This window comes from Larimichthys crocea, chromosome XI (assembly GCF_000972845.2).
Source record: "Larimichthys crocea isolate SSNF chromosome XI, L_crocea_2.0, whole genome shotgun sequence".
Classification (NCBI taxonomy): Eukaryota; Metazoa; Chordata; class Actinopteri; family Sciaenidae; genus Larimichthys; species Larimichthys crocea.
The window spans coordinates 8562255-8584890 of record NC_040021.1 but is presented as its reverse complement, the minus strand read 5'-3'; the positions used below and the strand labels follow the sequence as shown (position 1 = coordinate 8584890).

General features: G+C 39.8%; 2 protein-coding genes across 7 annotated transcripts in view; one reads left to right on the top strand and one right to left on the bottom strand.

The window, feature by feature from the left end:
* Positions 1–15894, bottom strand: part of otofa (otoferlin a) — a 76102-nt gene extending 60208 nt beyond the window's left edge. For 4 of the 6 annotated variants that reach the window (XM_027284446.1, XM_019271164.2, XM_019271168.2 and 1 more), the window contains exons 1-2: positions 15513–15892; positions 8344–8402 (exon numbers count right to left, since the gene is read on the bottom strand). In XM_027284446.1, the coding sequence (XP_027140247.1) occupies positions 8344–8402; positions 15513–15594 (141 nt within the window). In that variant the 5' untranslated portion in view covers positions 15595–15892. Of the gene's footprint in view, positions 1–8343; positions 8403–15512 lie in introns of all 6 variants that reach the window. The other 2 variants (XM_027284447.1, XM_027284448.1) reach the window with 2 other exon arrangements.
* Positions 15895–20333: 4439 nt separating this feature from the next.
* fndc1 (fibronectin type III domain containing 1) overlaps positions 20334–22636 on the top strand; it is a 37243-nt gene continuing 34940 nt past the window's right edge. Inside the window, exon 1 of the mRNA XM_027284284.1 lies at positions 20334–20562. Within this exon, the coding sequence (XP_027140085.1) occupies positions 20490–20562 (73 nt within the window). The 5' untranslated portion in view covers positions 20334–20489. The remainder of the gene's footprint in view (positions 20563–22636) is intronic.

Here is a 22636-nt window from a genome sequence, read left to right as displayed (position 1 = left end):
TCTTCTGACATGCTTCAGCATATTACATGGCCATGAGTTCAATTATTTAAAAGCATGTCTCCAAAAGTACACTTATATTGAGAATATACAGAATATACAGAGGAGAGCTGCTGTGTCAACCCTATGTTTCATTTAGATTACATAGCAATCAAGACTGATTTAGATATAGATTACACAGTAATCTATAGAAATGTCTCTGCAGTTATGAACTTTAAAACCTTTAAGGTTCAGTTTAGAATTTAATCATTTTGTATTTAATATTTTTGTCTGTGCTGCAACATTGAAATGCGACATAGAGCTTAGTGGATCAGTAATATCAGTAACAATAATATAATGGATGGATTGTGAGACAATGTCTGTGCCAAATGTCTTTGTCCTTTTCCTTTATAGGAGCAACACTGTTTTGACTTTCATGGCTGCATCATTTCTAATAATTTTATGTCTATATGTGGCTGTTTTTGGTCCTTTGTAGTCATCCAGGCTTAGATATAAAGAGCTCATTCTCACTCTCGTTTTCAGATGATTTTACACTAATGAACCCAAACGTATGAATATTATATTCCATTTCTGCCAATAGATCCTCCTTAATGTTATACGCTACACCTTCTTAATGCAGTACTGCTTGTAATGGCGTATTTTGCCTCTTCCTCTTTCTGGCTAGTTTTGTAAAAAACTTTTCACAAGTTGTGGCTCTTCTTCTAAGTTTGTGTAATCCAAAAAAGCCATTTGTCTGGACCGTGGAGTGCCAGCATGCCTCTGAAGGTGCCAAATCTCTTCTGTTGAGTTCTCCTGAGCTCGCCTTCACAGCTGCAGCTCATACACTGTACAGTATGTGCCTGGCAGAATGAAACAGATGAAACAGCATATCTGATATGCTTGTTCTGCTGAGAAACCCGATCTTGTCCAGTTCACTGACATCTCTCCATGCCTGCTCCCCTCCAACACCACCTCCCCAACTCGGTCTCAATTTACTTTTTCCATTTGGACTGTCTATCCCTGTTTTTCAATTCCATCCTCACTCAGTTTCTCAGATGTCAGCTTATCTGCTGCTCCTTCTGCATTCATTTCACTCTAATTTACAATGTATGTCAAATAAAATGCCATGAATGTCGACATATTGACATTAATCCAGTCAGAATCTTTCATTCAACCAGAATGTGCTGCATATTTATTCATGATTGTGGCAGCTAAGCCCTGGTGGCTGTTTTTTATGGTATTCACTGCATTGATACTAGACCAAGACCAACCATTAATAACAACGGTTAGTGACAATGTTTGGATAAGTTTTACACCAAACTACTACAAGTTAAAGGTGAGTCTTGCTTTTATAGAAGAGTGGGGAGCAGTTAAACCAAATGGATCCACCATGTGGGTTTAACCTTGATTGGAAAGGAGACTCTTACTCTTCTCTGTGGCTATGTGGACAGGTACAAGGCTCTTTAGCCAGTTAATTCAATAAAATCTCATTTGGGTTCAAAATGGACTCATAAAATTGCAATTAGCTCCCCAGTTTCTGCTGTGGAAGACCAGATGGTGCAGAGATAATGAACAATGCATTTGTCAAGTAAGCTTCTCCAGTACTCCTTAAAAAACAGACAGTACTGTGCTGGGGAAAAAGCACTCACCTCTCAATTAAAAAACTTTTCTGCTGAGATGGTTTTTTCTTTCTTCCGTTCAACAATAGAAGCTCTACCTTCTGTTTGTCTGGTGCCTTTATGCCAATGTGTTGTGTCACATATGGGAAAACAAAAGCACAAGCTGGGACTGAATTCATTGTATTAATGAAATAAACGTGTGTTTGTAGAGGACAGCAAAAGCTGTAAACAAGGACGATAACAGTTGCTGTTGGAGTGGAGCTGCCTCAGTACAAAGGTTCACACAAACATGCCTCTGAACTGTTTACAGAAATAATCTGTTGTACTGCAGGACCCTATTATTGTAGCTCAGCAGTACAGTACACCCAAAAGGCTTACTTTCTCACCTGCTACTCACCATAACTGTGCTATCTGTTTGGTTAATTTGACCACATGAAAATTGGCTCCATCCCAGTAAGGTTTGAGCAGAATGTTTCAAGACAGATTTCTATCTAAACGTACGTGAGAAAATTCAATCAGATACACTAGTAGTATGACTCGACTTGAACTCGACTTGTAGACATGTCAACAAATATTTAATGATAGATTGCCATGAAATTTTGTACAAACATTGATGATGTAAATCCTTATTTTGGTAAACCCCTTTAGTTTATGACTAAATACCCTATCCTTATTTTGGTAAACCCCTTTAGTTTATGACTAAATACCCTTATATAAGGAGTTTTGGTGGATATATCAACATGGTAACATTGTCATTGTGAGCTTGTTGAAGTTGTTATTGCGGCCACTAAACCTGCACAAATTAACACACAAAGAAACTGTAATTCTCAAAGGCCTCTTCTATATGCAAATGAGCCTCATTGCATATAGAAAGCTATAGCTTCATGCAGTTGAAGTGAAAATGTTGGTACAGTACAACACTTGACCCTCACCATGAGTGAGTAGAACTGGAAAACAACATAAAACCTGCTGCTGTAAGAAACTGAGATGACGGTTATCAACTGTAACAGTCCAGCAGAGAGCGGAGTCAGAGAGACAGCTCACTATGTACCCAGAGGCATGATGGAGAGAGTAAAAGCACACCAAATAAGAATCAGACTGACAAAATATTCAATACACAGCGAGTCAGAGAAAAATGAGACACAACTGCAACTAATGAAAGAAAAGTTATAATTAGAACATTTTAAGATATGAGTGGACTCCAGCTTACCAGCTTAAACATGGCATGTGATACATCAGTACACTTTAAGAGCAAATTGCAGAACTTTAAATCTTTACATTTACATTATAAAAATTACCATATATAGTCTAACCATATACTATGTTTCAACCTAGTCTTGTCCTTCTTCTCTCTTCTATTGGCCTGTGTACTGTGCTCTGTCACAAGGCCAGTATTTATACAATGCCACATGGATGTTTGCAATCAAATGCAAAAAAAAGGGCATATTGCACAAAATTATGGTCATGTTTGGGCTGTAATATCATTAGTGCATTATTTTTTGTGACTCACCCTTGAGATGGGGCAGATAGTGGTTGCAAGCCATGCGTAATTCTTTGTGAATGATCCCTTTATTGTTTCTCACTGAGCTGTGCTTCATATGTACAAACCGCAAAACACTGACTTGACAAGAAATCTATTGAATTTGAATTTGTTTTTTGGGCATGTTTTGTTGTGCTGGATGATTTTTCATTGTTAGGGAAGTTTTCTCTGGATTCCTTTGTCTATTCAATGTTTTTTGCCCGTGTTTGGTGCTGTGTCACTCTTGAGAGCTACTCCTTACAGCAGCGGAGTTACGAGCTGATGCACATGAGCACACGCAGAAACAGACAAAGAGAAGTGGAAGCTTATATATTTTTCTTCTCCTATGGGCTCACACAACAAAGTAAAAGTACCACATTCCCTATAGAAATGATATTTTTCTGCTTTGTTACAACACTGATACATAAATAACACATAGTAATTATGCCAACTGTAGTTACTGTGCTCATTTTGACTGCTCAAATTTCAGCTTTCAGCTTCCCTCAAACTCTAAGTGGGAAAATAAAATATTCTGCTCGGATCATTATTTATTCAGCACACTCAGAGATGGGAAAGCACCTCCCTGGAGCAGCCCTGAATCCTAAAATATGGTGAAGTTCATAAACTCTTTTTGGCATCAGCAATATTGCAGCTTGTGTCTAGCCCGGAAACAATTGCTACTCCACTTCTCCTTACTGCTGGTCAAGTGGTCAGTGCGGCATCAGATGAAATATGACCTCCAGAGCTGGATCGGATCACCGTAATGCATGAAGATATGTTTTAAGAGTCTTTTGCTCTCCGGTGGCTCACTGAATATGAATCCTGTACTGCTGGATATGATGTATATTAGTTTAAAAACCTCACCCTGGTAGCGATATGTTCTCATATAACAGATTTTCAAAGCCCACTAACTTCCCAAACCTAATTATCAAGAGGAAGTTTTGTGGAGGTGACCTCACTGTGGTCTCTTCCTACTCTCTTTGGTCAGCCGCAGCACGCCTTTGAATCCAGAGTCCTGATTAGACTGATGAGGCTGTTATTGGTGAAATACTGCGAGAGCTTTGACAGTGACATAACTACTAAAACGACAACATGTTCCCTGAATACTGTGTTTATATACTACTAATTTCTTTTACAAATTTGGTTTGGCTGGAATTTTAATTATTGCTGGGATTATGTTAATTAGCATTGTTTAATGAGAAGGAAATTCTACATTGCACAAGTCATACGGAGTGCGTTTGGGGTGGATGGTTGATATTCAGAGCACAGGACTCCATAGGGTTCATAACAAACGTGAAGTCCATCCCGATGTGCCAAAACTGCAGTTCCAAAATGAAGAGCAACAAAAGCACTCAGTTTAAGGTTAGGGAAAGATTGTGATGCAGTTACATGTGGATAAACAACACGCCATGTCTCATGCTTCAAGTCACTTTTAATGTTGATATTGAACCAAGATGCTGTTGGTGTTAGCCCAACCATAAACAAGAGCTATGAGTGCCTTAACATGACGATTTAAAAAAGCTTAACTATGTTTAGATGTTACACTAAACGGAAAATGAATAAGACATAATGTCAGTGAACATTTTGCTGACAGGTTCAATATCTATATTGTCCAAGTTGGTAGATGTACTGTATTCATTAAAGGGGAAAAAAATACTGAACAAGGTGTGCATGTCAGATAAATAGCGTCAAGGGATGTCACTTGAGTCAGCGTAGGTTGGGTCTGAAGTTTGAATATTAAAAAAGGCACAGGGTTTTGCAGAGGACGAAGAAAGTGTGGAATAAAAACAACAATATTCCTGATTCTGCTGGATTGATTTTAATCCTTTCTTTTAAAACTGTCCGTCGTGAGTTCACCACTGCTGCTCATCAAGTGGGTGCTCAGGCGCTAGGACACCCACAGGGAACCTCACAGGGAAGGCAGAAAAATAAATAAACACATACGTGTAGGTATTTTTTGTTAGGTAATGCTATAATTTCCACGATGATACCGTGGTAGTGTGATGGAAGTAGTGTTATGTTGTAGCCAATATTTATATAAATACTGCCGCAACAAGAGTGTGTGCTGGTGTGGTAATTACTAAAACTGAAATTAATGAAGTCATTTTGTGATAAACATCACCTTGGTGGCTTCACCTAATTTTGGCACCGACAAGCAAAAACATAAATTGGCACCTCTGAGTTACAGAGAGCTTTTTAGTGGAGTCACTGTGAAATGGTGCCGTGCTCTTCAACGATGTTTTCTCACTGTGGTGATAAAAACATAACCCGGGCAGTGCTCAGGTGCAAATTGGTAGAAAACAAACTGAATGAGTAGAGGGTTGAAAACATTAGTACACAATTACCTTAAAAAAACGCCATGAAAAAGTCATGAGATCCAGAATGTAGCATTAAATCATCATAAGACTCTCATTAAAAAGTCAGACTGTGCACTTAGCACACTGTAGCAGCTGGAAACTAGCAGAGTAAGAATATTCTTGCATTCATTGTGTTTGCATAATAATTCCCCTTTCCTCGTCTGCATAGTTCAAATCTCTTGGCATCTTATCTATAAACCAAACAAACACAAATTCCTGAACATATTCTTGCGTTGAATCTCTTAAAGATCGACATGGGCACATACACAGTACAGGCCCGTACTCAGTGAACCCTGTAGCCAGAGTCAGCTCTTGCAGGGCTTTCTGTTCTTTGCTCCAGTTATGTCTAACTAGTAATGGGGGAGCCCTGGTGTACTGCAGCTAAAAGCCAAGTCCCACCATGGAATGAATAATGAATACAGATTTCCCCATCCAGTCTATCTGCATGATAGTTCAAAGGCGTCCTGCTACTCCATGCATAAAGCAATAAGACACACAACTCTATGCTAATGGCCTTCAATTCCAGGGGCTGGACTGAGCTTACTGAGCCATGCAAATGTTCCAGTGCTGAGGATGAAGATGTCATATGAGCAGGATGTGATGGGGAATTGCTTTATGTGTTTGTTGGGGTGAAGGGAAACCAGCAACATACACACATACAAATGTACACCAGGAACTACTGGAAGCACAAGTTGTCCCAAGAGGGAAGCCTGGACATTTTATTGATGCTGAGTGAAGCTAATGACCGCCCGAGCACTACAGGACCGATCGGGTGAAGCTGTCATAAGAGATCACATATCAGCCTGCTACACCAGCTACAGTAGTCCGGCCTTCGGGAACAATGTAACGCAACATTGTAAATATTTCTGACACATTTCTCCCTTGATTCTGCTTTTGCTCGCTTACATTTCACCCATGATGCTACAAAAACAACATTATTTCTGCAGGGAGCGTGTAAGTGTGTGTTGAGTGTGTAAGAGGCCAAATGCATCCAGCCATTCAGGCATTTTCCTGATTAGACTAAAAACAAAAAACCCTGGTTATCTGCAAAGGAAGCAGCCCTCTGCTTGTGAGCCCATCAAAGGGAAAATGTTGTTCTTTGTAAAAGCAAGCGGCTCAGAGAGGAGAGAAAAAAACTGTAGTCAAAGCTCCCCTAGGAAGACACTGTATGTGTGTGATGCTCTCTTTCTTTTGTTTTCCTCATTTCGTTCCCTGACTTCATCCCCTACCTCTCTCTTGTTCTGTCTCTGTTGCTTGCGCTCTTTGTGGAAATCATCTAGCGCTTCTTTCTTGATCGCGTACCCTTCATCTCTTTCTTGCTCCCTATGTGTGACTCTCTGCATTTAAATCCAGGAGCCTGAATGAATCCTACCGGGAACATTTCCCACAACCCCTCAGCAGTCATGGTGAAAAGACACTGACCGACCAGCAGCAAAGGGGCTCCAGTGAAATCTTTTATATCCTAGAGGCTTACTCAGGTCTATGCTGTTTGTTTTTGTTTGGTTTTTTTGGGGGTTCAGTTTTTAAACTTTCTTTTTTAAAGTGAAAAACAAAAAAAATGTGTAGTTCTTTCTTCCTGCAGCAACATAGTGTGGATTGTCAAGTTTAATTACAACAGAGGAAGTGTTCAATATCATGCATGGGTGAAGGCTACTACCTCTGCCTCGCTTCTCAGACTCTGATAGACCATGAGCACTCAGGAGAGGACCATTAGGAGACACTTGGCAGGGCATCGGCAATTTACAAGCAAGTATCAGTAAGATTTTTGGGATTGAACATTAATTAGGGGATGAGACGTGATATTTGGCTGGCTCAGCGGTTAGCACTGTCGTGTCGGAGCATGAAAGTCCTGGATTTGTGCGGATATGTGTCTGCGTGCAGTATTTCATGAATCACGCCTTTATTGGATGATTATGCGTCTCGTTTCATGTTAAGTGTCAACGCAGGAAATCCTGTAGCAAACCTGAAACAATGCACTTAAATTGCTTTTTTAAGATTTTAACTTGCGGGCAAATATGTTTCCATGAGCTATCTGTACAAGGTGTACCCTGCCTCTAGCACAATTGTAAACTGCTGTTTACACATGTTCACAAATGTAAACAGCAGCTGGACAATATGAGTTACGGTAATTACAAGGATAATTTAATAACATAAATGTAATCAAGCATATTATTAATTAAAGTGTTTGTTTTATATTAATATGTACTATATCTAATTCATTAAAACTCTACAGCATCAGGAAAAATGTGCACAGAAAGTGAAGCTGATAAACTTAAAAAATAACTTTAAAAAAAAACTATACTACTAAAATGAATAAAAAAGTTTATTATTATTATCATATCATATTTAAAGATACAATGCTGTGTCTGGTGCAATAGATGTTCTTTATTCTAAATAAATAAAGTGTGTTTACTGTAAACTGTTTACAAGGAAGCTGTTTTCAAATACTAAAAACGCAAACAGGTATCAATTTGTTTTTGCAAGCTCTCTTCTAATGAATTCATTAGTTAATATCAGTTCGGTTCAGAGGTGCTTCCTTAATAGCAGTAACCTAATAAGACTGCGTGGGTGTTAAATGTAAAATGTCCCTGTACCCGCCTATGTCTAATAACACATGCTGTTAAGTTTGACTTGGATTAATGTCATCACTTAAATCAAAGAACAGACGTACCTTAAAAGTACCAAATGACTTCATTACCCACCCGTAATGTCTTAATTACTGACTCACCAGGTTCATCAATAAAAACCTGCAGCCTTGTTATCGGCGGTGAAGACAGGAGGGCTGCGGTTTCTATTAAGTTAAGAGATAACTGCTGATCTGTCGTTCATCAAGGTGGGAGAGTGTAGGGACAGGGGAAATGAAGACACTGACCTCATTAAAGTGCGCCACCTCCTCACAGTTCTCTGCCACGTGGCTGTAGAAGGGCAGACCTGGAAGGCGAGGATTAATGTAGAGGTTAGAAACAGATCAAGTCTTCAGTAATGACATTGAAATTACTGTCATTTCAGTGTGAGCAAGATTTTACAATATTTCACAATAAAAGGCAAAGATTCGGTGTCACAGTCCATCAAAATTCATTTGTGAAAGCAGAACCTTGTTGTTTTTCAACTGTCAGATTAATAATCTCAGACCTCTCAGATTCATCTTGTGACCTTTAATGGGGCCCTAGTTCGGTAACCAGTGGACAAAACTGCCTTCCTGTATAGGTAGTTAAATCTAACTCCACCTGGAGCAGCAACAACAGTACTACTTACAAGCCGATGCATTAAGCAGGGTCTCTTTCTTTCTGTTGTCTTCTGTCTTATTTACTTTCTGCATGGACGATGTTCTCTCATGTTTTCTTGATAACCAATTGTCTTTTCTGTATAATGACTCATGTTTAAAATGAAAAATCATTTTTTAATGCTGGATTTTTACTTGTAACATAGTATTTTAAAGTATAGGATCTGAATACTTCTTCTACGTCTGATGCAGGTTTGATGCACGAGTGTATCGTCACATTTAGGCAAATAGATCAGAAACAAAATGCTCTCATTACCGTCTCACATCTGTTTACAATTGTCACATTAAATATCAGCGAAAAGACAAATTAATGCCCTAAGTACCTGAAAAACACACAAATGAGACCGTCTGTGTGGAGCCACAGGAGACGGAAAAGAAATACAGATAATTAAACGTCTACAACATGAGTCACGTGGCGACATAAAAACAGAGGGGCAAACAGAGAGAGGAAAAAAGACGTGAGCAGAACCAAAATAACAGAAAAGAGACTCATAAAAACAGTGTAGGATTTCCACATGATCACCTTAAATAATCGTGGACACAATCATCTCTGGGTGCAGTGTGTGTTCAAGTGTATACGCAAGCCAGAGAGCTATTCACTGGACAGACACCTGACCGACTCTTGCGTGCCACAGCCTGTGTTCACCTGGCTGCATTGTGACGTTCATGAATGGTGCCGGACTGCTGTGTCCATCCTGCTTTGTCACTGTAGTTTGCTTTGTGTATCTTCGGCTTTGTGTAGGTGTTGATGGTTGTTTGAGTGCATGTGAACTGAGCCCATGTGTACTGACACACCCACGAGGACCTACAAAGTTAATTACAGCCTCATGATTAGAAATAAATAGATCCTGCTTGGCTTGGACATAGTATTCGTGTTCAAAGTAGATTCACGATCTTTTAGAGTTCTGAAGAAGACTGAGACAAACACGTTAAACTAAAAACTGTATTATGCTTCAACAACCTCATTACAGTTTGACTTTCCCATCACTCCTGATTCCCCACGACAACATCCTTTGAAATAATTTTGAGAAAATAAACACATAAATGTCAAAGCGCGAGAGAGACAATATCCCTCCTACATTATTCAAAACAGAGGCATCGCTGTCATACCGGTGTTTTCATCTAACTGAGACGTGGGTTTATAGAAGTAGATCATGTGAAACTTATGTAAGGTACTTCACACCAAACTAGAAACAACATTCTGCTAATCAGGATGCCTTTAGGCCTCGGGTGGAAACAGAGGGAAATAAAGCAATCGAGAGCTGAGAGATCGGAGCGGCATTGAACCAACTGACCTCTGGTGAAAGAAAGAAAAGAACGGAGAGAACATTTTTGTTTCGAGCAGACAGACTGAGAGAAGAGTGAAAGAGGAGCACAGAGGTGCTTTTTTAATACACTTTTCATCACTTGTACAAAAGCAGAAAGTGTAGAATAGAAAAGTGAAGAGCATTTATTTATGTGGATGTGCCTCAATGTTCATGGGTGTAATCAGAGTCTCCTTGTATGCCTCTGTGCGTCTCATATTTGTTGTTCCATCCTGTGATTTAATTTAGTCTTATTTCCTGACCAATTTATGAGCCAAATAATAGACGGTGTGTACACATCCTAAATAGGTACAATGCAACAGTAAATACCTGCTCCAGCAGAGGATGTACACAAAAAAGCTTCATTGTGCCACAGTGACGAGAAGGAATTTAAAATGCGTGTAGGATACAGAAGATTGCACAAAGCTTCGTTTCAGTTCAGAGCATATTGAAGCTTTAGAGTTAAAAAGACGACAAACAAACTGTCCAAGCAGCAGCATGGGGGTCAAGAGGTCTGATAGATAGTGTGTGACAAGACAGAAGAAGAAAGCAAGCTTTAGGGGGATATCTTAAAAGCGGATATCATGTTTTAATTTCTAATTTAATTTAAATTTAATTTAACTCCACAGTATGTGTGCGTGTGTGTGTGTGTGATCCTGCAGGCTGTGAGCAACAGGAGCTGGAGTGTCGCTGTTTGATAAAGCCAAGAGTTTCAGATAACAGCAAGCATTCATAAAAGACCTGACACAAAATCAATTAAGTTCTGATGTCTCTGCTTTGAAGAACGTTCTTTTAATTATCAGTGGTAGCAGATGATAACGAAGCAGTTTAAGCATGACTGGACAGGAAACTCTACGCGAATCCAACTGATTCACTGATTTAATGTTATTTTGACTTTCTCAAAATATTGTAGATGTTCTGGATTATGTGTGTTGTCTCCTCCCTGTCAGATACAACATGTGGAGTCGGCCTTACATACATAACATCTCTCTCTCTCACCAGCCTCTCTCAGAGTCAGATGTGGTTTGACATGCTCAGGAGGGGCTGAGGCTTCCTGGTAGACCCCTTCCTCTCCAGACAGGAAGCTGTTGGAGCTGAAAGCACTCAGGAAGCTCTACTGACAGCTTTAGGCATGACCAACAGCGATTAAAGAGACTAGGGACGCAAATACTGCGAGTAGAAGAAGACTTCTACTTCTTTCTGTCTTTAAATGGCGTGAGAAGTAAGAGATAACTCATTTTCAGGATGTGAAGATGGTAATAAAATGATTTCTCCATCTGTAGAAAAGTAATTCCTAATGCAGATATAAACGGTTCCTTCAACCCTTTAGCTATAAAATAGTGTTTCAACCGAAACCAGAATTGTTTTAAATTAAACTAATCATGTGGTGGGCGCTGTGGTGATTCAGTGTACAATGGGTCTGATCTGTTGTTGCACTTCTCTCTCTCTCTCTCTCGCCCACCTTTTCCCGTGATTCTCTGCTCTCTGTTATCTAATGACCCCTACATATCCAAATGTATAACACACACTTGACACACAGCTGACCACTCTGATGACATGAGAGTTATTTTTCACCTGGTTAATTAAACCCCATGCCTCTCACCAAAGGGTTTTCACTTAAAGTCTCCTCGCCAAATAGAGAAGCCTTTCCTGGGAACATGAAGCACAGAGCCTTACTTTGCAGACGCCGTTTGGCCAGGGAAAGAACAGCGCCTCAAGGTAACAATAAAAAAAGCAACTCAATGATGTTATAGAAGAATATTTATGAAGCCCAATAAAAACTTGTAGCAGAGCTGAGGAGAAGAGCCCAACTAGGAATACAGAGAAGTATGAATATATGTATGAGAGTGGGACAATACTTGTATGAGTTTTATCTATCTCTTGTATAGGTTTGATGCAAATAAATAATAGTAGGTGACTTAGAAAGGAAAGAGCGCCTGCTCAGCACTATCCAGCTTGCGCTATAGATTCAGATCACAAAGGGTGACCGTCGGTTTAAATCTAAATTAACCAGAGATGTTAGAGAAACACAAAGGTTTTGTTAGAAACATGAAGCCTTGTCCTCAAAGTGAGTAAGTGTCATTACTCAAACATTAACACTATACTATTCCATCTTCTTCATGAATAAAACGATTTTAAAACCAGTTTCCACAGCCCATCCTGAGCACGTCAAACCACAGATGAGCCCTAAAGAAGACGGTGGTGGGGAGATGTTACGTACGCAAGGTCGACGCCACATGTTGTATCTGACAGGGAAAGAACAGTGCCCCGAAGATAACAATAAAACAAAGCCAACTCAATAATGTTGGAGAAGAATATGTATGAAGCCCTACAGGAGACAGAGCTGTGGAGACTAGGAATACAGGACAGAGAAGTAAAGGTATGAGGTTTGTAGTCTTATCTATGTTTCATGTAACTAGGCCAGAGTTAGCTCAGCCATAACCCCAGTCATCAGTGTCTCTAAACCTCTGTAAAAATGTTATTCTGTTTATTTAATGATAAAAAAAAAAAAAGATTTTCAACCAGTTTCCCAAAACAAAGATGGCTGCCCGCCGGTGTTTGGGTTTAACGAGCAACCCTGTTGGCAGCCAGTTGTTGTCATGGTTACGACAGGAAGATAATGCAGCGCTCCTCATTAATGCTTCTATGTTTATTTATTTTTTTAATTAACGTTACACTGTTAAAACATAACATTCATTCGTCTTTCTTGTCTTGTTTGACAGCTATATTCATTAGTGTTATCTTCCCGTTTCAGCTTCTGCCTTAACTACAACTAACAACCATGGATACATTCGGCTAACGGTCACCAGGTAACACGGTCGCTCGTTAAACCGAAACACCGGCTACATTACTAGGCAGCAGATTCACAATTTAAGAAATGTTTTATTTTGTTTTTTTGTCCATGGTTAGACGAATCTCTCAAATTACCGTCTGGCCAGTGTTTTATGTTTTAGAGAAACTGATTAATAACTAACCTTTACAGTTACATGACAGGGAACCAACTTACAACAGTTAGCTTGGTGCCAAGCGGCAGACCGACAAAGACATCTCGTATGAGACAGAGCTAAAAAGCAGTAATGAGACTTACATTCACCAGGTGTCCAGAAACACGACTTTAAGTAAAAGATAATGTCTCCCCGTAAATGTTTGATATGTTCATAAACAGCTGTTTTTTAACGTTATCAACGTGAGACATGTCACTGTTGACAACTTGTTTCATCCGCCCCCTACTGGTCAAAATCATAATTACACCCTACTCTGATTAGGACTTTCAGCTGTTTTCTCACTGCTGCAATAATTTATATCACATTTTATTTTGATAGCTGGTGTCAAACATGATGCCACCAGAGTGTTTAGATGGGGTCACATTGTCTTTAGCTGTGATTTCAGTCATAAGCCATTAGATCTGTTGGCACCAAAGGATGGAAAACACATCTGAATACAGGGCTCACAGTTCTTTGATTCATGGGTTATATTGTGTTTCCGTTATACAATACATGATTATTTTAGTTCATAAAGACATGAGAAAGGATGTAATAAATACGTTTGTTAAAACCGTATCATGAATAATCTTCAATGCATCAATATCTACTACTTTTTTGTAAGGTTATATTTGTTTAATGCAGTGATAGGTCACATCACCAGAGCTTAGTTGGGCACGTAAATGTGGCGTTGTGGGTAGGAGCGGGAGAATTGATGCAGACTACAGCCCCAGTGTAACTTTGATTCTGCATGTGGCCAAGAGGCGCACACAGTAGTTATATTTCAGGTGTTTATATTATGTATGATGTAAAATATGGCTAATGTAATATGTTTTCAGTCATTACACCCAGAATATATAGCATGCCTAGAATATGTTATATAAAGTATGATAACCTTTACAGTGAGGATACACCAAATCTGATTGGTTACACCGGTTTAACTCAGCAGGTGTGTGTAGTGCATGTAAAAGGTATTAACAAGCTTTCATGGTAAATTCTGTTTCCAAATTTTGTTAACCTTTTTCTTTTTTTTTCTTTTTAATCTTGGCATCTGCTTTGCAGCTAAAAAGAAGATCGAATGTTATTGCTTTTTCTTTTAAAAAGAAATTTGACATAAGTAAAACCCAGTGAATGTGAATGTCCCCTGTGTCTTCAACAAGGCAGGATTTTAAACAGCACTGACAGAATCAGATACTGTGTGGCAGAAAGTGGGGTAAAATATAGGCACACATGCACACACACACATAACAAACACACATCTTTGCTCAGGCTATTTGAAATTACAAACAGATGAAATGCAGCTCCTGTGCTGACAGCTGGGCCGTTGAGGGGGGGAAGAGTAGACAATCTAATCGTTGCCTTGGATGACATGGCTCATGTAATATCAAGACCCTGGTGGATTCACTGCGGCACATAGCACAGCACTGAAAACCATCCTCTCTCCAGCGCACACACGCTCAGTTACAGAGCAGTGGAGAGAGGAAGACAAAGAAGAAGTGGTGGTGTTCCTACACAATCCTGATGCTGACAGCAGGAGATCACCTGGGATTGAACACATGCCAGAGTGGACTGGTGCTGTCCAAGGTGTTCAAACACACGCACCTCTCCCCTTTTCTTTTTCTTTCTCTCTCTCTCTCGCTCTCTCTCTCTCGCTCTCTCTCTCTCTCTCACACACACACACACACACAAAGAAGCGTACAATATCAATGAATGAATCCACTCTCCAGTGAACGGAGACAGAGAAGCTCAGGTGTCAGGAAAATGACTCTGTGGGAGCTTTGAAACATCAGCGAGCTAGAGGTTTGACAACCCCCTCACCCCTAAATGTCCTAATAAAGGAGACCCCCACCTTTAACACTCTCCAGTAATCAATACCATCTCCAGACCAGTCAGCTGTAACCTACTGCCCCTTCCGTTTTATTGCTTTATTGCTACGGTAATGATAAATCACTGTAATGTCACAAGTTATTGCTTTTTCTTTCTGTGGCTATTAATAATAATCAATAGGTAATATTCTGATAATTCATATTCAGGCTAGGAGATGTCCTGACAGCTGGAAAGGCTGATATAATAGCTGTGATTTTACATTAAAAACCATCCAACCGACCAAATATCATTCACTTGAAGCGTATTTCAAATGCAGATTCTTTCTGCAGGACTTTAAAAGATGTGATAATAAGAGCATAAATAATATGAATATGAAGGAATGTATGAAATATGTGTATGAGAAGTGTAAAATGCTGGATTTTCTAAATTGTGCATTCTTAGATTATGTTTGGATATTGGATTTAAAAAAAAAAAAGGCGCATCAGAGCGCAGTGCCAGGAAAGGGGTTCCCCCAACTTTTTACGCATCCAGTACCGTACAGTCTCCCATCACGTCGTCTAACACAAATCAGATCGGTGCACACCACTGCAGCATGATGATTCACTTTCAACACATAACAGGTTATAGCACAATAAAGATGTCCTACCTCTGAATGTAACTTTAGCGATCCTGTCACCTTTCCCCCGCAGGTGAGCGACCGTCTTCAGGTGAACCATTAGAGACATCATTAGTCCACGCTGGTCAGAAGAGTAATTTTACTCCACACAGATGAAACTTGAACCTTTTTTTTTTTTTTTTGGTGCAATCTGTGTTTAAATGATCTTTTATGTGAGCCTCTCCCTGCGTCCGGACACAAAAATCGTTTCCCACACAGGCAGCATGTAGAGTAGTTTAGTTTGATCTCACACAATAAAAAAATAAAATAAATAATTAACTAAAGGTTCCTGTCAACATTTTTTACTCGCTTCGTGCTCCGTGGCTGCTGAGTGTGTCGCGCATCTCGGGGCTTACACTTGGTTTTACTCTGTACAGGAAGGGCGGGGGGTGGGCTTCACTTCCAGCGTGGGGATGGTGGATCAGGATCTTTACTGTAGATCACATCAGTCCAGTCCAGTCCAGTCCTGGGATTTGATGAAAAGATTTGCTCCTTCCTCTTTTTCAGTGAGTAACAATCAAATATCGAGCCTACTGTATGCCTTAAGAGGTTTATGTTCTTTATTTTAAATGTATTTATTGAGACACAGAGGGTTATATATGCAGTGTATCATTAAATCAGTGGTCATTTTCATCTACAGTATATAGAAAAACAAATTTAGGATACATTCATAGACATTAAACAGATTAAATAGAATACACAGGATTATATATAAGGTTCAAGCTGTATTAAACCCAAATAATAAAGAGATAAGGAGAAATAAATAAACAGAAAAAATATATTATCTAAGTCTAAAACTTAAAGGTCCAGTGTGTAAGATTTAGGGGGCTCTATTTAAGGAAAATAATATTCATGACTATGTTTTCATAAGTGTATGATCATCTGAAAATAAGATTCATTATGTTTGCTTAAAATCAGCCGTTTGTATCTACAGATGCTGTGCGTCCACCATGTTGAACAGCCATGTTTCTACAGTAGCCTAGAGCAGACAAACTAAACACTGGCTCTACATACGCACCTTTCACATGTTTCACACGTCGCCACATTGCCACTGTAGTTCCTCCTTAATTCTAGGAAGGATAGGGTGAGGTGATAGGGTTGCAATCAGCAGACACATTGCTAGATCCTACTAAATCTTACACACTGCTCCTTTAAGAATAGGAGCATAACTCCGATAAGATAAGGTTCACCTGGAGTATTTATTCCATCTTTAGCCACCCTTTCAAACCCCTCCTGTGTTCACTTACCCAGATTTATATTTTATAACTTCACTGCAGTCTAAAACAAGTGGATTCATAAAAAGTAGAGGGTTTGTAGAACTAAATACAGAGTTTCAATAAATACTCATGTCCTTTTGGTCCTTGCACGGTACACCTCCTTTAATATTGCTTTAAAAACCTCTGTGACCTTATAAAACTATTGTAGCATTACATTTTATTCTTCAGGACAGGTACTGAGTGAAATAAACTCCTCTTTGTGTTGAGGATAACTCAGTGTCAGTAGCTTCCTGTCCAGTGGTGGACAGCAGTCCTTCTTTTTCCTCTGGTAACAAACAGAAACTACATGTTATCTGCAGGCTGAGCCACTGTAATTCATGTATCTGTTTACAAGGAAAGACCAGCAGGCAGGCAGCTGTGCCAAGAGTTTTCACAACAGAGTCCAGGTACCTGTCGGGTCCTGGAGGGGGTTCACCTGGAGGAGAATGAGGGATAATTCACTGGTTCACCAGATGTTGCTACAGGGACAAACAAGACTAAATGCATGTGACCCTGAATTTCACCTCATATAATGAGTAAAAACTAAAACTGTGCTGTGAGTTTCTTTAGTAATATTTCCAGGAGTGTCACAGTTGCACTGAGGGAATTCATCTGACAGCACAGTGACATATTCAGGCTATCACAGCTTATTGATCCTGCCACGATATGGAACAGACTGTGTCAGATTCAGACAGAAATACAAATACTGTGTGAGAATGTAGTTTAATATAACACACTGACACATATCTTCAACAACTGTGTCACTGTAGCCTAAATGGGTTCAAACGGAAAGCAAAAAACAGGTTTCCATGTGCCCACCCTCTCTGATATGACTAGGGTGGATAAAATATGCAGTTCAACAGCATAAACTCCCCCAAAATGATCATACAGTTGATCAACATCTCTTTCAAACATGCACGACTAGTTGTAGACTGCATTCATTTGAGCTGGGTGTACCTAATAAACTGGCAATTGAGTGTATATCTACTGTTGCTTTCTACCCAAAGCTTGGTGTTTCTATTTTCCGAACTATTCTTTAGTTACTATCAAATACTGTATCCACTCGACTCTTCTAGAAAATTAGAGAACGATCCAATAGTGGGATGAAACAACTGGTTCAGTAATTCATCATCTCTATATATGTGATACCCCAAAGGAGCAGCACCAGTTAAATAGGTTGTGTCTTTAAGATGATGTTGAGAACTAAAATCCACATGTAACACCTTTGGTAGACAGGGTTAGGGTTAGAGGTGAGAGAATAAATAAAATGCCGAGAGAACTGGAACACAACACTCATTTAGCTGTAACACCACTCATATAAACTCAACTGGACAGTCAGGCTAACTTGATATTGCTGATGCTGTATCGTATCAGCAGAGCAGCCCCGTTCCATCACCAGTATCTTGTCACCTCACTGCAGGGTTATTATCCCAGGACCCGACATTAATAACTTTAGGTTTTAGTGTCGGGTCAGTGTGACAAGACAGTTCTGGAGTGTGTGTGTGTGTGTGGTGTGTATATGAGTGACCATGTCTGCACATTTTGCAGACAGCGAATGAAAGAGATAACCATCTGCTGCGATATGATTTTTTTTTTCTGTTTGTTTGTTTAAAAATGTATTACGCTTTGTGCTGACTCATGCACTATCGCCGCAGTAGTGTTTGTGTGTGAGTGTGTGTGTGTGTTTGTGTGAGAGAGAGAGTCAACTCAATCAGCTCCAGTAATGAGTTTATGGAGTCGTGGTTTTAAGGGCACAGACTATAAAAACAGACAGACTTTATTTTTCATTACTTTATTGTCCTCTGGGGGATCTGACGGTGACTGCTGTGCTGACCTTCTGTGTCACTGAAAAGCCTCCTGAAGACTTTGAGATGCTCCCAAAATGCTTTACACAGCAGTTACTGCATGGTGAAAACCTATTTATTCATGAACAGGTGATGTTCAAAACCTCCAGTGTAAATAAAGGCCCTGTCCAACAGAGGGAGGTGTTGGTCTGGAGTCAAACCACCCACAGGCAAGCAAATAAAACTGCATACTGTTTGAATGAGCCCATACAGAGAGATCACACAGATATAGATTCCTTTGCTTATCATATCCATGTCATTCAAATCTGAGGTCAAGTTCCATTTCATTCACTATGAATGATAAATCAACCTCTTACTGATACATTGACCTCTGAGCTATGAAGAAGATAATGAATGGATTCAGTAATTACCCATCTGTCAGATCGCTGGCAGGACTTCTGTGTGTGCTGCAAAAGTATCCAGTGAGGCAGAAAATTCTCAAGCTTTGCGGTTAACGCTGGGAGAGATAACCAGAGGAAAGAGTAAAGAACAAGATCTCTAGTTTTGAAATTTTATAGTATTATAATGAATTTAAAACCATCCATCCATCCACTTTATTCCTCTTATCCAGGGTCGGGTCACGTTCCAGACATCTCTCTCCTCAGTAACAGATTCCAGCTCCTCCTGGAAGATCCCAAGACGTTCCCAGGATACATGTAGTCCCTGCAGTGGGATCTGGGTCTGCTCCAGGGCCTCCTCCCAGGTGGATGTGCCTCCACCTCCAAAGGAAGGTGCCCAGGGGGCAACCTAATCTGATAATAAAACCAAGTACCGTTATAAATATTCATCATTGATAGAAGCAGAACCTCACATTTATTATCTACAAAAATGTGTAAGTTGATCTTATTGACGTAACAAAAAAGTAATAGAGACATTAACTGTGTTAGACATATAATAAACTCGACCAAATTAAACTATTGCTGCTGCTGCTGGAAAACATCACTTTAATTCAAACTCACATTTGACTCCATTTGAAAATGTGTCTTGTTGCTCCATCTAGTGGTGAATTAACTTTGTTGGAAAATAGATGCAATCGTGCACACTGTTAGATCATTTGTTGAGAGTCTTGGCTCACAGTCACTGCTCTCTAACAACTGGTGAAGTGATGGTGTCATGGAAAGGTTTAACCTATGAAGTGGATCAGGTCAGCAAGAAGAGGACTTGGAACAGGGCAGGACAGGTGGAAGTGAACTGCGTACATGAAGGTTTTTAACAAAAATCTTTGTGGTTTTAAGATGAAAACACACAAAGTACGTTTATTAAAGCATAGACTCTTAAACAGTAAACTGAATCAGGTAGAGCAGGTTTGGTTTCAGACTTCATATCTGATTTATTCCGCCACTCACTCACTCACTCATACCCTGCAGACTTTTTCCCCACCTGCTGCAGACCTTCAGTTTTTGGATGAAATCAGTGCAGTTCCCTGAAGAGGGAGACATTCTGTCAATTTTATTTCATAATCCAAAAAACAAGGACACCGTGCACCACCCTGTAGGCACGTTTAAAGAGCTGGGAAGTAGTGTGAAGAGATGAAAAATAGTATTTGAAAACATTCAAATCATGAGAATCTATAAGTTTTTATATATACAGACAACACTCTTGATTCACAGCTTGAAGACTCTGTTAAGTAATCTTCATAGTGTGTAATCTTTTAAATCGGCTGGAGAGTTTTTTGGATTCATTTTGGGTTTTTTTTTTGGAAAACTTTTTTTTTTCTCCACCAACTTAAAGAAGCAACAAGTTGACGGTGAAACGCAGCAGTCCCATCGGAAGAGAGAGGAGAGGGGAGGGGAGGGCTGGTGTGTCCCAGCCCTCTGCATCCATCCAGCTGGTGCGTCGCTCCGTAGCAGTAACGCGCCACACTCACTATGGCTTTAGCCGCAAGCAGGACGCTCTTGGCGCTATTCGTTACGTTTTGTGCACCGGGATACGGATTGACAGGTAAAAAGAAAAAGAAAAAGAAAAGATTTGTTGACTTTCTCCTGAGCAGGTGCACGGTGTGCACTCGTGTGTTTTTCAGTTTGGTGATTGCTTTCTTCCTTTTGGAGTTGAATGGATCCAGTTTGATTGATGATCTAGTTGTTGCAACGTTTGACTTTGCGCAGTTTATTGCATTTTTTTGTTTTTTGCGCAAATGTGATATTTTGAACTCTTGGTAATGTGTTTTTTTGAATGTCTGAGGGCGCGTGCATGCATGCATGTATATGCACGCGAGCCTTAATCACTTCTAAATCCCTTGGTTGCTGCAGACTTCATTTTTTCCCCCATTAAAAAAAGTAAATAGACTGATTGTGTGTACTCAAAATGCATTAGAATAATGAATTCAGAGGGTGTAGCTTGATCTATCATTTTGCAGTTGTGAACGAATTAGTTTAAGTGAGCAATTAAAGCAAATACAGACTTGAGAGTGAAAATAGTGTCGTTGTTACTTTATGGGGGGAAAATATGATGCTGGAGTCAAGGCAGCAGTCATGGAACAAGTCCTTACCTCATACAGTAGGCACATCCTGCATGAACTGTGATCAACAATTAGAAGATGATGACAAATCAGGCTCCATCATGAGAGAAAGTGTTGTGCTTTTCTTTTGAGGTGTATCATGCCAAATAGTTGACCAATCAGACTGTTGGTGGCGATAAATGAGATGCCTTTAAAATTCAGTTTCATGCAAGAATGCAAAGTGGTTTGTGTCACAGAGTCGCTTTTGCTGGATGCTTTGATTGTCACGTCAACCAGCAGCAGTTAGACAGGGATGAGTGAACGGCTCCTGATAGAAAATGTGATTAAAAGTGATTTAAAATGCTTTTTTTTTTTTCATCCACAAGAAAATGTAATTTGTGAATTTACTTTATGAAAAGGATGTTTTTGGCAGGCGCAGAGACAGACGCACACATGTTTATGAAGTTTCTTAAGTACTGTTTGTGAAATCAATTTCAGGGAAAGAAGCCCACATTCTCCAGACAGTGAAAATATCCAAAATATCATAAGTGCCATAAAGCCAGAGGAGGTTTGGAAGGCAGTAAGCGAACCTTTTTTGGCTGAGTTTAAAGGCCACATTACAGCCAGCCTTTCTTTCTTTCTTTCTTTCCTTTTTTTCTCTTTTCCTCTCTCCTTTTCTTCAATGTACTCAGTCCACTTATACTGTCAGTTGATCTGTAAGTCTCTATACCTCCTCAACTGTAAGCACTTAGTGCATGAGGTCATTGCTTTCTCTGAATATAGGCAGCTGCTATTTGTTGTGATCTTTTCCTTTGAGTCGTTTTCTTTTCCATCTTTTAAGGAAGTATTTTCAGTGCACTTTTTTTTTTGGTACTTCACATTCATTCACTAATATACATTCACATGCTGGAGGTATTTAATACAACCACAGTTCCTTGCAGCGGGCCACTGAGCTGCTTCACTGTAGAAGTTTGGAGTTCAATGCCTTCCTCTCTGGCATTTTGACAGTAGTTGTTAAGGGAGACAACGAGAGTGTTACTCATTAGCTCCCTCCACTCACATGTCATCAGCTTGTCAGTCTTAAATTCTTCACAGCAGTGGATGAAATTGGGCTCGTGGGAATATCCAGACACCTTAGGAGGGAGCAGTCTGAGTAGAGAGAACAGACACAATGTGTATTTGGACAATAAATAATATCACTTTCTTCCATGCAGTGACAGTCCATCAACTCTTGGAAAGCGCAGAGTATAAAGCGTAAATGGGACAGAGTTAGAAGGATTCATGTCCTTGCAGGCCAGTGGAATTTAATTTCTACGCTCCACTTAACGTGCTGGAATTCACAGAAGAAAAAAAAAGCACAGAAAACATCCATAATCAGGAATTTCATATCTTTTTTTTGACTTTGGCAAACGAGTAACAGAGAGGCAGAGGCAACATAGAGCCAATATTTCTAATATTTTCCACAATCCCAGGTATGTTTGATCACCTGATATGGCTTGACCGAGCCCACGCCACCGCACCCCACTCACCTGCCTGTCAAACCTGCCAGCAATGGTATGTCTCATGTCATGATGTCAT